This window comes from Poecilia formosa, unplaced genomic scaffold, assembly GCF_000485575.1.
Source record: "Poecilia formosa unplaced genomic scaffold, Poecilia_formosa-5.1.2 Scaffold45, whole genome shotgun sequence".
NCBI lineage: Eukaryota > Metazoa > Chordata > Actinopteri > Cyprinodontiformes > Poeciliidae > Poecilia > Poecilia formosa.
In genome coordinates, this window is record NW_006799984.1 from 2,188,643 (window position 1) to 2,205,958 (window position 17,316).

General features: G+C 40.0%; 1 protein-coding gene across 9 annotated transcripts in view; it reads left to right on the forward strand.

Annotated features, from left to right (window-relative positions):
- Positions 1 to 17,316, forward strand: part of svilb (supervillin b) — a 51,625-nt gene that overhangs the window by 32,660 nt on the left and 1,649 nt on the right. For 5 of the 9 annotated variants that reach the window (XM_016671476.1, XM_007552054.2, XM_007552056.2 and 2 more), the window contains 22 exons: positions 792 to 845; positions 2,105 to 2,182; positions 3,056 to 3,203; positions 3,570 to 3,665; positions 4,116 to 4,196; positions 4,323 to 4,500; positions 4,950 to 5,128; positions 5,423 to 5,578; positions 6,384 to 6,520; positions 7,170 to 7,317; positions 7,415 to 7,560; positions 8,708 to 8,883; positions 9,213 to 9,360; positions 10,045 to 10,324; positions 11,183 to 11,334; positions 11,409 to 11,514; positions 11,731 to 11,938; positions 12,043 to 12,176; positions 12,311 to 12,466; positions 12,725 to 12,868; positions 13,053 to 13,174; positions 13,504 to 13,659. In XM_016671476.1, coding sequence (XP_016526962.1) covers positions 792 to 845; positions 2,105 to 2,182; positions 3,056 to 3,203; positions 3,570 to 3,665; positions 4,116 to 4,196; positions 4,323 to 4,500; positions 4,950 to 5,128; positions 5,423 to 5,578; positions 6,384 to 6,520; positions 7,170 to 7,317; positions 7,415 to 7,560; positions 8,708 to 8,883; positions 9,213 to 9,360; positions 10,045 to 10,324; positions 11,183 to 11,334; positions 11,409 to 11,514; positions 11,731 to 11,938; positions 12,043 to 12,176; positions 12,311 to 12,466; positions 12,725 to 12,868; positions 13,053 to 13,174; positions 13,504 to 13,659 — 3,183 coding nt within the window. Of the gene's footprint in view, positions 1 to 791; positions 846 to 2,104; positions 2,183 to 3,055; positions 3,204 to 3,569; positions 3,666 to 4,115; positions 4,197 to 4,322; positions 4,501 to 4,949; positions 5,129 to 5,422; positions 5,579 to 6,383; positions 6,521 to 7,169; positions 7,318 to 7,414; positions 7,561 to 8,707; positions 8,884 to 9,212; positions 9,361 to 10,044; positions 10,325 to 11,182; positions 11,335 to 11,408; positions 11,515 to 11,730; positions 11,939 to 12,042; positions 12,177 to 12,310; positions 12,467 to 12,724; positions 12,869 to 13,052; positions 13,175 to 13,503; positions 13,660 to 13,957; positions 13,980 to 17,316 lie in introns of all 9 variants that reach the window. The other 4 variants (XM_007552055.2, XM_007552057.2, XM_007552058.2 and 1 more) reach the window with 3 other exon arrangements.

The following is a 17,316-nucleotide window of genomic DNA, read 5'->3' on the forward strand; positions in this document are numbered from 1 at the left end:
GGGGCCCTCGGGGCAGTCACCCCCAAGCTGGGGCAGTGGCTAAAACAGATCCCAGGAATGACATCAGACATCTCAGTCCAGAAATGTGCAGTTCTAGGCACAGCCAAGATACTGCGCAGAACCCTCAAGCTCCCAGGCCTCTGGTAGAGGACCCGAGCTCAGAGGATGAAAGAGACCACCCGCGGAGGGTGAGAAGGGAATTTATTTATATATATATGTGTGTGTGTGTGTATTTAAATTAATTTTCTGTGAAGTGTTGAAAAAATTGTCTGCATTTTTTGCTCTGATTGTTTTGTTATAAATGAAAGAAATCGACTATAGGTTCAGGATAAAGAAAGAATTAAGATTTCTCTTTTTATTTTAAAGGTCTGTTTTTACTGTTCACCTTTCATAATTATAATTCTATTGTAACTTTAGATTTTATTTCACACGTTTTTCCTTTTATGGTGACTTTTTCAACCTTTTTTCTTTTCCTAAATGATTTTGTTTTGCACCTTTGGTGTTTAAGTACATTTTTACGAACCAGTATGGCAAAGAAAACTATTTACAGACTAGTTTGGAGATAGAGTAGAGGCAATATCAGACCATAGGGGCTTTTTAAAGAGCCTCTTTTCTGGCTTCTCACCCGCTTCACTATTAGTATTCTGTTGGAAGAAGCGTCCTGTTTCAGCCTTTCATGACAGTCCCCCCTCCTGTCTTAGTTGCAAACTCTTTAGCAACAACTTCTCCCCCTTCCCCACCCGCACCCCGTTTCCATCAGCTGAGTTGTTTCTCTGTTTTAACCCTTTCAGGAGGAAGGCGTCGCTCAGGACCATTCTGCAGTGTCTGGCTCTGAACAGCTTTGGGTAAGGCTCGCTGCCAGCAGCACACCAGTTCTTAGCCAATCAGCTTGGACCAGTAACTGTGCCGTCCAATCACATTGTGTTTGTGTGGCTGGCTAAATCTACTGCTAATGGTGAACAAATACAAATAGAAAATGGAGTGTGAACAGCAAAGACAGGAACCCCTTCTCCGAAATTCAACACCTTCAAGCTTGGCTGAAATTAGCAGCCGCCCACATGGGTACACCAAATATCTTTTGTAGAAGTGAAAACTATCTGTTTGACCACAATGACAAGAGACAGAGTGATTCTTTAAGAACACTACAGACTCACCGTCTTTTGTTTCTTGTTTCCATTCATTTTCCTGTGACTTTGCTGTTGGTACACCTGGATTTACCCACTGAACAACAATAAAGGATATGTCTGGTCTAACAACTGTTAAGCATGGTGTTGGCAGCATCAGTCTGTGCAGCATGAAAATATTCACACCTTTTAAGTGCATCAATCTTTTTTCATGTGAACTTTAAAAAAGGACTCATGACATTTTTGTACTTTCATTTGGGTCTCTACTGCTTTAAAAACAACCCAAGTGCTTAAAAAAACAGTCAGGTGTTAACTTTTATTTCCAATAAGTTAAAGTTTTTTGGTGTCTGGAAAATAAGACATTTCAAAAACGGCAGTTCAGTCATACTTTGCTGTTACCTAGCAACCGCCAGAAATGCCCAGCCTGTCACCTAGCAACCCAAGCAGAGTTCCAGCACGTTTGGTCGTTAATATATACCACCCAAATATTATTCAAATAAAAAAACTTGATTCACATGCAGATAGTCACAGTGAAATTGTTTCTCTCTCTTTTTCTTTCTTTTTTAAAAGAAGCAAACTCTAAATGTGTAAAATCCTACAACAAATGTGCTTGTTAGAGAAAAGACAAAGAGCTATAACTGGGAATCATGTCATAACAGAAAGTGACTGTTAAAACTAATAAGTTGCCACCTTTCAGGGACTTGTAAGGGGTGCAGGCTTATTGTTCAGACCAGCGATGTTTCCAGCATTAGAACGTCTGTTTTAGGGAACATATTATTTAAAATAAGTACTAATATCAGTTTACCAGTTGGAGTAAAGTAAACTAACCTCCAGTTTATACTTTTTGCATCATGTTCTTAGTTTCTGACTTACACTTTTTCTCCTTTAAATCCAACCTTCGTCTTCTTCCATCCTTATTACTTTTGTATGTTTTTGCGTTTCCTCCTTTTTCACTTTTCAATCCATCTCTCCATCCTCAGGAGCCTGTCTTCTCCTCAACCTTTTCTCCTACTATTTCTCTTGGCCAAAAGTGCCAATATATTGACCATCATGGTCAGGTAAGGACTAGCGCTGATGGACAGCATGAAGTGGGCTCCTGTCTTTCTTTGCTTGACAAGCAAAAGATTTTCTTTGTAGTGGTGGGACGGATTCACTGGAAAAACACAGGAATTTGTTTAGTTTTTAGTGCAAATATCTTAGCACACTTGAAATTAGATAAAATTAACTTAAAAGTGACTTTTCCGCAAGATATTGGAGCTCGTTTTAAGGCAGTAAATCCTTAATATTGATTAAAAACTGTACTACTTGCACTGGCAGTTTATTTCAATTACAACATGGGAAAATGTTTTAAGGGGAAAAATCTACTAGTGGAACTAAAACTTTTGCATTAATATTAAGCAGCTATTGACTTAAAACAATCTCTCTTCTTGCTAAAAAAAAAAAGTTACTTTCAAGTTAGTTTAGTTACTTCAAGTGTGCTAAAGTAGACCAAAAATACTTGGCAAGTTGTGTTTTTGCAGTGTTCGTAACGGCAGCATGAATAGCAGGCAGTGTTGTTTCTGAAAGAATGAAGAGGACTGGATAATCATGCACCTTGCATGCTTGGATTGATCTAATCTTTGCGTTTCTGCTTGAGTTGATGCTGTCACTTCATGAATAATTGGTTGGGAGGAAGTAAAAGCTCTGACATGATGTTACAGTGAAGTTATGTGGAACATGATGTAAGACTTTAGGGTTATATTTTATAAGCAGTGGTAAATAGAGGATTTTATCCACTCCATGGATTTGATTTATGTGCTGATTTCATCAGGATGACTGGAAAGGATCTGAAACGATGAACATTTCCTGCATCCAGAGTTTATTTCATTCTGTACAAGCTAAGGCACTTCAACCTAATGAGCTTCCTTGTTTTAAATCTCATCTCTGTGCAGAATGCTGGGGAAGAAACCGAGGCCCAGATGACCATCGAAGAGAGGAAACAGATGATTTCAACGCGTGAGGATGCCTGGAAGACAAAAGGCAAAGGAGCCGCCAACGACTCCACTCAGTACACAGTTGCTGCTCGAATGGTCAAGAAAGGTCAGGTCAAAACTCCACAGCTCTGGAGAGGAAAATAATTTCTGACACAATAAAGAGCAGATTTAAAAATCTTAAAAATACATATATATCTATGTAGATGGATTTTTATAGTTACCATTTAGGTTTTCTTCCCTGATTTTATAAGAGTTACTTTGGCAGGAGACATTTAATTCTAGGTGTTTGAATCTGAATGCTTTAAATGTGTTTAAAACAAAGATGTTGCATAGGCATCAAAGCGTGAAGTAATAAGATCTGCTAATCAAACATGACTGACTGTCAAAACAAATCCTAGTTAACAAATCGCTCTTCTTCACGGTCTTCCAGCAGTTATGTAATCTGATGTTGTGATTTTCTCTGTGTCCACAGGCCTGGCAGCCTCCTCCTCAGTTATCAGTCCCATTCTGTCACCAGTTTCCACCAAACTCAAGAGCAGCACTCCAGCTGTCAACAAACCACAGGAGGGTGAGAAAAGTCTGATTCATCACTACTATTTCATCCTCAATGTCCTGGAAATCTAAATATGACTCCTTATTTCTGTCCTTTTAGAATGTTAAATCTGAAACAAAGACAACAAGCAGCTGGATAAAAGCAAAATTGTTATGCAAAAATATATAAACAAGACTACTCGTCTACCTCCTGAAATCTTTCAAACTAAATATTCTGTGAAAAAATAAAGTTAAAAACCACAAAACAATCAGAGCTGAGCAAACATTGAAGCCAAAACACATAGAAACAACAACCAGCAGGAAAATTAAATAAAAATATATGCTAAAGTGTGAAACCAGATAATACTGATTTTATACGCAAACACTTTTAGCTTTAGAAGGTATTAGTTGTGAAAAGGCTAAAAAGATACCAATCCACTTCCACTGAGGTCGCTGCTGTGTCAGAATATAATTGTTTTATTTACAGAAATTGAGGCCAGGCCAGACATGGAGTCAGATAAGAAGCTGGACAAGCTGGAGAGCTTTTTGGGACGAATTAATAGCAAAGGTATGCAACTAAACGCAATATTAATACAGTATTTATGATAGCGAATCTCTTATTTTTATTTACTATCTATTATAGGTGTGTTTTCTATTATGTACATTAAGTCCTAATGTTGACTGTCTTCATCAGTGGCAGGTTTGCAGGAAACCACCATTACAGTGACGGAGAAGGCGGTGAAGGAGGTGATGAAGCTGGACGATGAGATTTTCTCCAAGTTCTACAAACGCGTTGCAGAATTTCCTCGCATGCCCACCAGGATCGAGATCAGCGAAGACTTTGACAGCATCTTTGGTTCTCACGGTCCAACGTATGAAAACAAAACAAACTTCTTTTCATTCCAGTACAGACAACTGTCTTAAAATATGTTTATTAAAATAACAACCACATTGCAAACCACAAAATCTCACCCAGTATTTTTTGCACAAAACTAAGGAGAAATAATTATTTCTTAATGTTATTGAAAAAGTACTGGTTGCACTTGCAGATTATTTCACCTATAACAAGACATTTTCCCCGTTTTATAAGTAAAATAATCTGCAAGTGGAACTATAACTTTTTCCAACATTAAGGAATTATTGACATAAAACAAGCTCATATATCTTGCTCAAAAGTTACTTCTAAGTCAGTTTTGTCTTATTTCAAGTGTGCAAAGATATTTTCTCTAGAAATTAGATAAAAACATTGGTCAGATTTTGTGTTTTAATTCTCATTTGGTCTTTTCCATCATGTTCTGTGGCTGTTTTCCCTCCTACGCAGGCTGGCCTCAGCCATGGTGCAGCATAAGCGATCTGTCCGACCATCCAGGAACGTTCAAGCTTCAAGAAATCCTCTTAAAATGCTGGCAGCTAGAGAGGACATTCGACACGAGTACACAGAGGAGAGACTGAATGTGGCACAGCTGGAGAGCAAGAGGATGAAGGCTGAGAAGAGTGAGTGTAAGGATTACAGCACCTTATGGTATATCTGTGAGTTTAGGAAGAAGAAAGAGTTAGAAATGACTCACTGTGTTTGCTGTTTGAGGTAAAAAAAAAAAAAAAAAACTCCCAGTGGGATATGTGAGGCATTTTGAAAGCTTACAAAGCTAGGCCTTTTTTTAAAACACCAGAAATTAGTATAAAAACACCTCTGACTCATTTTCAAAGCAGTGTTTACACTTGGGATCTTGTTAAATTTATTGAACCACTTTGTAGATTTTAATTTTAATAAAGCACATTCTTCCATCCCTTCAGCAAATAAAAACTCAGATTACTCCGAGGCGGCTCTGGCAGGTCTTGCCAGCAAAGAAAACTTCAGCAGTGTGAGTCTGCGAAACGTCAACATCTCAGAACAGACATCCAACAACAGTGCAGTGCCGTTCAAGAACCTCATGCTGATCCAGGTTAAAGGTAAAAGCTCTGGTTACCTGCAAAACATTTTGTGCTACTTAGGACTAAGATAACTGACGATTAATAGTTTTTTAGACTAAAACTATGAACTATTAACATCCACCAGACCTTCATTAGTGTTGCAGTTTGACCGCCATCCAGCAGAGGGCGCCGCTAGTCAGTCTTAAGCGAAGCCCTTTGGTACAGAATTAAAGATGGCGGCCATAACGGAACTGAAAAGGGAAAAAAAAACAAACGGGGTCCGGTGTGGGACGCAAAATGCACTTTATGCGTTCTGTTTTGAAAAATAAACCTTACGTTTCACCTTCAGCCGCGCTTGCATGACGAAACGGGGTCAACTTCTTAACTAGAAATTACTGATTTGCTACGAAGGCGAGGATGTGACGACAGCAAAAACACGATTTTTGAGGGTTGTCGTGAGGTAGTGAACTTCATGCAGCTTAGTCATGTGAGAAAACCAAAATTTTCAGTTTATTCTGCGTATTTAATACTTCTGATGCAGTGTTAAAATTTAATGTTTTTTCTTTATTCAGCATATTATGAAAAACGTTTGCACTTTATGTTATTTAAAACATAGTCAGCCCTTTCAATACACAAGAAAACGTTTGTATCAATTAATACAAGATCAATCAACTTTAGATGAACTCATTAACTGTAACTTTCGTCTCTACCTGCTACACTTTAAATCCATTACATGTACTATTGCCAAAAAACAATATTTGAACATCAGGAGATTAAAATTACTCCAGGATTCATTTTGTAAGTGTAAAGATTTATTTGATAATGTCGATTGTGTCTTCTGCAGGTCGTCGCCATGTTCAGACCAGATTAGTGGAGCCCAGAGCCTCTTCGTTGAACAGTGGGGACAGTTTCGTGCTTGTCACACCAGAGCACTGCTTTGTCTGGATAGGAGAGTTCTCAAATGTGATTGAGAAAGCTAAAGTGAGTATTGTTGCTCTGCTTGGTTGGTCAGAAGTATTGCTGCAATTCTCATATTTAAACAAAAATTATTAATCAGTGATTGTGCCTCTCATCTTCATTCCATTCTTCACATTGACACTTTGACTGCATTCAAACAGTAAACAAATGTGACCCGATCTTTTTACCCAAAAAAAGTCCAGTCTTTGCTAATTCGACAACATATTCGATTGTTTTCAAAGCATCTGCAGTCTGAACAGTCATGTCGCATTTTATTCAGCTGTTATGTCATTGATGTGAGACATGCATCATAATTCTGCACCAGAAAAGGGCAGACGTGGTAAATCTGGACGTAAACAATAGCTGAAAATTATGATTATGATTATGAAATCTTATTGCAGTCCTATTACTAATAGGAACGGCCATGGGGAAAAAACATCAGAGCTGAGCATCAGCTGATGAACGTAGATCCACTTTATTCATTCCCTCTTATGAACACTTTAATTTATTTTTTCCCTTTTTTCCTGGTGATCAACGGCATTTTCACCACATTATGCTTAGCTACAGTCACCCACATCTTTTGGTATTTATCTGGTTTGTTTTTAAGTTCAGAAAGACTTTCTCACATCATCTTCTGATGTTTTTTGGGGGGTTTGTTTGTGTCTGTGCCTAGGCAACGGACTTAGCCACATTCATCCAGACGCATAAGGACATGGGCTGCAGGGCGAGTCAGGTGCAAACCATCGATGAAGGTGTTAACACACAGGGTTCTGATGCGCAGCAGTTCTGGACAGTCCTGGGTGGACAGATGTCTTATAAATGTAAGACTTCAGGCAGAAGCATTAATACCAAATGTTTATTTTTAAATCACTTGATTACTCATTTTATTTTGTTTTTATCAAACAAATTGTCCCATAGCGGCAGGTCCACCAGAGGAGGATGAGCGCTTTGAGAGTGGCATTGTGGAAACCAACTGCATCTTCAGACTGGTGGACGACAAACTGGTTCCTGATGATGAGGAGTGGGGGAAGATTCCTCACACCTGCCTGCTTGCACCCAAGGAGGTGAACAGATGATTTAACACAAGACAAATATAAATTTTATTGGTTTATGACAGAATAAGAGACACTAAAGGTAAATTTCTGCTGTTTTAGTCTGCAGAGTTGTCCCTAGAAAAGGTGCAAATCAAGGTGAAATTTTACAAAGCGTGGAAGTGATTTGTGATAAAATCCAGGTCTGGATAAGAATGGGAAAAAAAACAGAAATTGATGGAAAATAAAAAAATTATATATCTAAAACTAAAAGCTTTAACATGCATTTTTACATTCTTCACTTATAAAAGTTGGCAACCTCTGGTCAAAGATGTGAATTCTAGGTCAATTCTTCTTGCATCTCTTTTAGAACAAAATTCAAACTGGTAACTAAATATAAAAACATTTACAAGGATTTCTAAGTCTGTTGTGTCCTAACTACAGATCATGAATGAATCATGGTTGAAATAATTTATATCTACGTTTCTTTTGAGACCTTTCTGAGTTTTAGTAAATTGTTGGATCAAACTTTCTGCGTGCAAAATGTTTTTAAAGGATCTTTTAATTAGCTTTTTATTTTCTGCAGATTTAATTACATGACGTATGTGTGTAGTGGAGTGTAAACAGCAGACGATCATGTGAATGTTTGCTTTCAGGTTGCATTGCTGTTATTAAACCACACGGCAGCTGCAGAGGGTTAGTTTACAGCAGGGGTCCCCAAACTTTTTCCTGCGAGGGCCACATAGCTGTTCCTTCCTCTGGTCGGGGGCCGGTCTTAGTTTTTGGAGAAAGAAACCTTAGAAAATTCTGGTCGATGGGGAGGGGGGGAGGTTGCGACGACACATTCGCGCTTTTAGATAGATTTTTACCCAGAATGCAAATGGAAAAAACCGTGAGTGAAACGGTGACTGGGACTGACTAGTATATATTCCATTGAGGGAAAGTTAGTTTCACATCTGCTCAAGCCCCCTGGTGGTTGAAGAAAAATCCACATATAAACCAGAAAATACAATATATGAAAAAAAACACTGAATGCTCTCTGGTATGAGGAGGCGGGCCGGATCCGGCATTGTTCAGGGGGCCGGACCAAATGACGTGGCGGGCCGGATCCGGCCCGCGGGCCGTAATTTGGGGACCCCTGGTTTACAGGATCGCTTTGTGTTCGCTCTGTGAGCTGCAGGTGTTGGTGTTTGACTTTGGCAGCGAGGTGTATGTGTGGCACGGAAAAGAAGTGACCCTACCACAAAGGAAGGTGGCCTTTCAGCTCGCCAAGCACCTGTGGAACGGGACGTTTGACTACACCTGCTGCGACATCAACCCTCTCGATCCCGGAGGCTGCAACACGCTCATCCCCAGGTTAGCGGGTGCTAATTAGGGCTGCAACACGTCTAGTTTCTATGCTAGGAACCTTGTGTGCTCCTTACGCTTTTTTTATAAGCTTCAGTATAAAACTTACACTACAAATTAGGGCTGCAACTAATTGATTATTCTGATGATTAATCGTATAACAAAAATGTTATATCTGAAAAAAGTTGCAGGTTCCAGGACATGTTCCACTCAGGCTGGACTTGATAAGGAGGGCTTCGACCCCTTTCACAGCTGCTTGTTTTTGTAGTTTGTCGTCTTTTGTCTGAGGTAAGTGTGTGATTGAAGTTTTTCATGTCTGCTGTGTTTTTGGTCCACAGGAAGGGCCAGGGCCGTCCTGACTGGGCCATCTTTGGCAGACTCACTGAGCACAATGAAACCATCTTGTTCAAAGAAAAGTTCACGGACTGGACAGAAGTGAAGTCACCAACGCTGAAAGAAGGAGTTGAGTTTGTAACCGAGCAGAAGGTTCGTTACGTTTTTATCTGTTGTCTTAACTGTGCCGTTTACTCTAAGCAGATGTTGCCAGAAGCAGTCTGACAAGAATTAAAGACTTAATCTTTATATTAAAAAGAACAATTTTCCCCTCAGTCCAGCTAAAAAACAGGTAACACTTTATTTGAAGGGTTGTGCATAAGACGGACATGACACTGCCATAAACATGAGATAACATTTGTCATGAACATGAAGGAGTTTTCATGAATGTTTATGACTGTTGTCATGAAGTGTCATTTGGTAAATAATGACACTTAATGCAGGATTGCATTAAAAGTTGCATTCTCAGTGCTTTAAAAGTGTCAAGTTTACATTAATGGTAAACAATGACATTTTTAATGTAAAGTGAAACTAAAACTTGTATTAAACTGCATTAAAAGTGTCGACTTTACCAAATACAGTCTTGAAAAATGTAATGCCATGTTTATGACATTGTCATGTCCATCTTATGGACACCTTTCAAATAAAGTGTTCCCAAAAAACTTTATTGTGGCAAATGTTTCATGATACATGATTGCCAAAGTTATTAAGAGTCACTGTGGAAATACTCAAAAGGTGCAGATTGCTGACCTCTGACCTAGACGCTTTAGAAAACACCAGTTTTCTTCTTGATAACGTCTCTGAATTGTTCATTTCTCCTTGTTTTCTTCCTCTCAGGAGGCTCCTGGACGTGAGTGTCGACCTTATGACACGTCCCTGATGCTGCCTCTCCTCCAGACGCCCATCAGCACCATTCTGGACGGGGTGAACGTGGGCCGGGGCTACGGCCCCGTGGAGTCAGAGGACCTCATGAGGCTGCAGGAGATCAGCACTGCCTCTGTGGACGTGTGGCACATCCTGGAGTTTGACTACAGTCGTCTGCCGCGGCAGAGCATCGGCCAGTTCCATGAGGGGGACGCCTATGTGGTCAAGTGGAAGTTCATGGTTAGCACCTCAGGTCAGTCTCTGCAGTTAAAGCAACACTGTGAATTATTCTCAAAGCTGTAGTATTTAACTTTTGCAATCTGTTTTTCACATATTTGTTAAAACTTTCACCATGTCCTGATCCTGACAGTTTTCTATGAGACAGATAATCTGTGGAAAAAATCAAGCTCCTCTATCTAACAGTGCTACTATTGCCACCTGAAGAAATGTAGTTTCTAGTCAAAAACAACCAATCAGAGCCAGGAGGAGGGTCTTGGTGCTGTCGGTCAGTCTCTTGTACATTCTGCTAAATGTGCTAATGGCAGAGAAACAAGTTACTGTTACAGAAAAAAACATTTGTTTTCCTGAAATTTCAAACCAGGATCTGTGTGGGGAATCAGAGAGCAAAGCGGAGTTTGTGCGTAGTGTGTACATGAGCTTGATTGACAGCATTAAGACCCTCCTCCTGGCTCTGATTGGTTGTTTCTGCATTGCAAAAACACAAAATGTTACCAAGTATTTTTGGTCGAGTTTCTTGTGCAAATATCTTAGTACAGATGAAATAAAATTAACTTGCAAGATATAGGAGCTTGTCTTAAGTCAGTAAATCTTTAATACAATTATTACACTTATAACAAGATATGACAAAGTAATGAAATAATATGCCAGCAGAACTAGTACTTATTTATCAATATTTAGGAACTATTGACTTAAAACAAGCTCCTGTGTCTTGCTAAAAAGTTACTTGTAAATTAGTTTTGCCTTACTTCAAGTGTACCAAGATATTTGCATTAGATACTGAACAAAAAAACTGATATAGTTTTAGTAAACGTTACTTTTTGTAGCTTTCAATCAGCAAGTATGGTTGACATGTTTTTCAAATGTGTCCCAGTGGGTCGAAGGCAGAACCCCGAAGCGAGGAGCAGCGGGCCAGGGAAGGAGAAATGCTGCTACTTCTTCTGGCAGGGCAGGAACTTGACCGTCAGCGAGAAGGGAACATCGGCGCTGATGACGGTGGAGCTGGGCGAGGAGAGAGGAGCTCAGGTAGAGCCGTAGGGTCGACATGGGCTCTGTGTTTGATCCAAATCAATTCTGAGTTCAACTCCTGTGTATTTCAGGTCCAGGTGCAGCAGGGAAAGGAGCCGCCATGTTTCCTGCAGTGCTTTAATGGAGGGATGATCATCCATGCTGGCAAGAGGGAGGAGGAGGAGGAGAACACTCAGAGTAAGCTTTTGTTTGGCGTCTGTATATTTTATTCATACATTTGTTGACGTAAGTTTTAAATGCTAAATGATTGATGTTTTGATCACTTACTCTGTATTTTATTAAATACTTTTTTACTTTTACTTGAGTAAAAATATGTTGAAGTAGAGTAAAACTTATTTGAATATAATTTTTGAGAACTCCACTGACCTCTGATTATGTCAAATTTCTATCCAGGCGAGTGGCGTCTGTACTGTGTGCGAGGTGAGGTGCCGGTGGAGGGCCACCTGCTGGAGGTGGTGTGTCACTGCAGCAGTCTGCGCTCCAGAGCCTCCATGATCCTGCTCAACATTAATAAAGCCCTCATCTACCTGTGGCATGGATGCAAGTCTCAGCTGCACACTCGCAGCGTTGGAAACACAGCTGCGCTTAAAATCAAGGAACAGTAAGGAGATCTTCTTTTTAATGCCTTTTGAAAAGTTTAGTTGTTCACTCAGTAAAAATCCACAGCCTTTTGTTAAATCCAGTTCATATTTTTCTGTTTGCCAGGTGTCCTCTGGAAGCGGGCCTTCATAGCAGCTGCAAAGTGACCATCCATGAGTGTGACGAAGGAGTGGAGCCTCCGGGATTCTGGGAGGCGCTGGGGAGGAAAGACAGGAAGGCTTATGACTGCATGCTCCAAGGTACGCAGGAGTTTAATGTTTTAGATCAATTAAATATTGACAGTTTGTGCAGTTTGACTGCTGATGTCACGCAGGTAAAAAAAAGTTTAAGTTTTCTTTTTAAAAGATGTATCGAAAACCTTTTTTGTCATCAGATCCGGGTAAATTCAACTTCACTCCACGGCTCTTCCAGCTGAGCAGCACATCTGGAGACTTCGTAGCGTCCGAGTTCTTCCATCCGTCCAAAGCTCCAGAGCTGGTCAGCTCGCTGCCGTTCCTGCAGGAAGACCTGTACAACGCTCCGCAGCCTGGTGAGACCAGGACACGGCCTGCAGGAATCCTTCATTTTACTTCATCTGAACATTAGAGTATCATATCAGAATTGTTTTAAGTTCTGAAACCTTTTGGTTTATTTTTTCCTCATTTATGCATTTTTAAAAGTAGCTTTTGTGATTTAATCCATTTCATTTCTCTTTTTGCTGAGTTGAGAAGCAGTGAACTTGTTTAATTTACAGGAATGTTACAAATCCTCACTTTCTGTCATAACTATTTTCGTCTTTCCTGCAAAGCTCTGTTTCTGGTGGATAACTTCCACGAGGTCTACCTGTGGCAGGGCTGGTGGCCTCAGGACAGCGAGAGCACCGGCTCGGCCCGCATCCGCTGGGACGCAGACAGGAAGTGTGCGATGGAGACCGTTCTGCAGTACTGCAAAGGTGAGCAGAAAGGAGCCTTCGCCTACGACTGCATGCAGGTGTGACCTGTGCAGGACGATTGTGCTGTGATGTTTTCCTTCTTAATTTGATTGATTTCAGTCTCGGTAGATCATTGGATTTTGCAAAGTACATTTTTTTTCTTCTGTTAACTTTATTGCGGTTGTTCTGATGTTTTTTCCTGCAGAGAAGAACGAGAAGAAGCCTCAGAAGTCGTATTTGATCCACGCAGGTCTGGAGCCGCTCACTTTCACTAACATGTTCCCCAGCTGGGAGCACAGGGAGGACGTGGCTGAAATCACAGAGAGAGTAAGACTAAAAAAACATGTACAATCATTTTCTATGACCAGACTCTTTACGGTGCCGTGTTAAAGTGTTCATACCCCTTTAACTTTATTCCTTTTACATAAAAACGCTTAAAGGTGATCTATTGCGCTTCCTTGAACAGATTAGGATAGATCTGTTGAGACCCAAATGGAAGCATAAAAGTATTCAGAAAGTGAATTTTGTATAATAGATCCCCTTTAACAGGGATTGGTGACCATTTTGTTTGAAAGTATCAAAGTAACTGCGGATTAATTTTTTTTTCCAGGTTTTATTGGCTGTTTCTCTGACTTCTTTCCCGTTGTTGCTTACAGGAGGCGGAGGTGTGCAACCAGATCATCCTGGTGGAGGACGTGTTGGCCCGACTCTGTCAGAACATTTACCCTCTGGCTCAGCTGCAGGCCCGGCCACTGCCAGAGGGAGTCGACCCGCTCCGCCTGGAGATCTACCTCTCTGACACTGACTTTGAGGTCTGTTGGAACACAAAAATACCACATTTACCTCCAGGTTTATTTAATAAGACATGAATTAAACACTGGAACGGAACAGAATCATTCTGCAACCAATCCAGTATGAATTTATCAGTGAATTTGATAAAGACAAAAGTGTCTAAACAAAGTAAAAGAACTTTAACTGAAATAGATTGTACAACTTTCTGTTTTTGTTCTTATAAAAAACTACTAAGTTATCATATATTTCAACAAGAAATGTTTCACAGTCAACATGGACACCCATGTGATTCATCTGACTTCATCTTTCACTTCACAGACTAATTTGTAGGTGGATTCAGGTAAGAGCAGCTCCTGTGATTCTTCAGACTGGGGACTTTACCTTTCTGCATGTCTGCACTCTGTTCCTCTTTCATGGTAGATTTATAAAATAAATCCTGCCTCTTCAGTGCATTTCCACATGAGGACAAAAACGTCACGCTCTGCAGAAAGCTCGCAGATGTTTAAAATGATGATTTCCTGTTTTTCAGACAAGGTTTTTAAACCGGTTGTGGTTTAGATTGCAGATAAAGAATTTTTAATCATATTTTAATGTATCACAAGTCACAAACTGGAGACTTGAATAATAATCTGGATTTAGTCCAGGTTTTACACCTGAAATAGCCCTTTAATCACTTCAGCATTAGTTTAATGATTTGTGAAACATGGATGTAAATCTCATCTCAAGAAAAAATCCAGAATCTTTTATCTGGGACAGTACAAGATTTCTAAATGAAAAATTGTGTCACCATTAATACAAGATTATTACAAAAGGTTCTGTTTTCTCTTCAGTGAACACAGACATATTATTTTAACATAAAATGTTCAAATATGTTGTTAAGGTTGGTGCAAAGCCTACTGAAGGCAAACCAAATAAATATGAAAACGCGACGTAGTAATTTATTTTTTTCCCTCCTTTTATGACTGAGTTTAATCTGATTTTAAATTATTTGTTCAGCTGTAGTTCATCTATCCGACACTCCTGCATCGCTCCTGTTGTTCTCGTCACACACACACAAAAGCAACACTTTTCACCTGTCGTTCTTCTCTCTCTCTTTGAGTAAAAATACACCTCAGTGACTCACCATTTGCTGCACAGTTTGACTCACTTTCTGTTTGTGGAGCACAAAACAAAGGCACTAAAACCAGCAGAATGAATGCATGCCATATCCTGTCAGAGTGATGTCCGTCTGCTGAGTGTGTCAGCATTCGAACTCTCCAGTTTCTTCCCGACAAACGGAACAATGAAATGTAACGTTGGTATTTACATCACAACTTTCGGACACTTTCTGTCTGTTGTGGATCATTATTTCAGATCTGACTCTAATTTTGTCCTCAGTTGTCTTGGTTGGTTGTTGTGTTTTAAAGGATTTCAGTGAGTGTCTAAAAGTGGGTAGAAAAGTACAAGACCTTCATGAAACATTTATTTTATTAATGTAACTATTGAATTGTAAATAAAATCTTCTTTCTACTCCTTTTTAAATGTCACATAAGTTGATAAAGACGGTTATTTGCTTTGACCAGTACATAAAAAACACTAAATCTTACCAAGTATTTTTTGTCTAGTTTCTAGTTCCAGTATCTTAGTACACTTGAAATAAGACTAAACAAACTTATAGTTACATTTTCATCAAGACATAGGAGCTTGTTTTATGTCAACAATTCCTTAATATTGATTTTAAAAAGTACTGGTTCCACTGGCAGATTATTTCACTTAAAACAAGACATTTCCCCATTTTACAAGTGAAAATCTGCCAGTATCTTGCTAAAAAGTTACTTGTAAGGTTTTTTGTTTTGTCTTATTTCCAGTGTAGTGAGATATTTACACTAGAAACCAGACAACAATACTTGGTAAGATTTTGCTTTTCCAGTGTGTATGTAGTTAACATGATTAAAAAAAGGAAAAATTACTCTTAGAAGTAGAGGTGTAAAGTAATACTTCAATGGTAACTGATAGTCCAGATATTTTGACCTAAACAAGTAAAAAAATAAAAAATAAAAATCAGAGCAATTTGTTAAAAAGGGCTGCATTCCATGTCTGCATCTGTGCATGTGGTTTGGTATAATGTGTGCAAAACCAGAACTCTAAATGGAATGCAGCCTTTGTTAACAGACCAACATTTCTGCAGCCTGAAACTCTCACCTATCAGGTTAGTGAGACACAAACCGTCCCAAGTGCAAATAAACTGTTTATTCTTGCAACTTTTCTATTTTATTCCTCTGGCTCTTTACATACGCTCTTCCTGTGCATTTGTTTGTTTCTTTGGGACAAATGTAAAAGCCATTTTTTCAACTTTTATTGTTGAACAAATGGCTGATGAGCACTGCAAGGGTAATTACTGATGTAAACAGGTGGTGGAGCTAGGATCAGTTTTACCACCAGGGGGCGACAAAGGACACCTGCCACCCTGGCAGTGGAACGAGGAAACCCACAAAAAATATTTCAATACTGTACGTAATGATACACTCCAGCACAGTCTCATGACATACTGTCACAACATGGTTACGGTTCTAACAAACCTATACAAATATATGTTATTAAAATNATAAAACAACGGTTTTACAGAGTGAATCTGGAGAAGCGTAAGCATTTGGATGCAGAAGTAGATTACATGCTTCGTAATGGGATTGCAGAACCGAGTATGTCCAGTTGGGCATCTCCATGTATTCTGGTCCCCAAGCCTGATAGCACCCTACGTTTCTGCTCGGATTTTCGCAAGCTTAACGCTGTGACAAAACCAGATTGTTTCCCTTTGCCGAGAATGGATGATTGCGTTGACCAGGTGGGTTCTGCTAACTTTGTTAGTAAGTTTGACCTTCTAAAGGGTTACTGGCAGGTGCCTTTGACACAACGCGCACGTGAAGTGTCAGCATTTGTTACTCCTACAGGCTTGTTTTCTTACACAGTGATGCCGTTTGGCCTGAGAAATGCGCCGGCGACGTTTCAGAGATTAATGAACAGAGTGGTTGGTGATATGACTGGGTGTGCGGTCTACTTGGACGACGTGGTGGTGTACTCGGATACGTGGGAAGAGCACGTGGAGCGCATCCGGGAGCTTTTCACTCGTTTGGCGGGAGCGAGGTTAACAGTCAACCTGGCCAAATGTGAATTTGGAAGGGCGACTGTTACCTATTTAGGTCGTGTGGTTGGCCAGGGTGAGGTCCGCCCTGTTGCAGCGAAGATTCAGGCGGTAGAGCAGTTTCCTGTTCCAGCTACGAAAAGGGAACTAATGCGTTTTCTTGGGCTGGTAGGATACTACAGATGTTTTTGCCGAAACTTTTCATCTGTGGTGGCGCCGCTAACAAACTTGCTGCATAAGGATGTAAAGTTTGAATGGTCTTCCCTTTGTCAGCAGGCTTTTGAGCAGGTGAAAAGACTCCTCTGTGCTGCTCCTGTATTGGCTGCACCACGCTTTAACCGTCCGTTTCAGCTTTACGTGGACGCCAGTCACGTGGGTGCCGGAGCTGTCCTTACACAGACTGATGATCTGGGTATTGGCAGGCCGGTGAGTTATTTTTCAAAGAAGTTCAATAAACACCAACTGAACTATTCTGTGATTGAGAAAGAGACGTTTGCTTTGATCTTAGCCCTGAAACATTTTGATGTTTATTTAAGTGGTGGCGCTAACATTGTGGAGT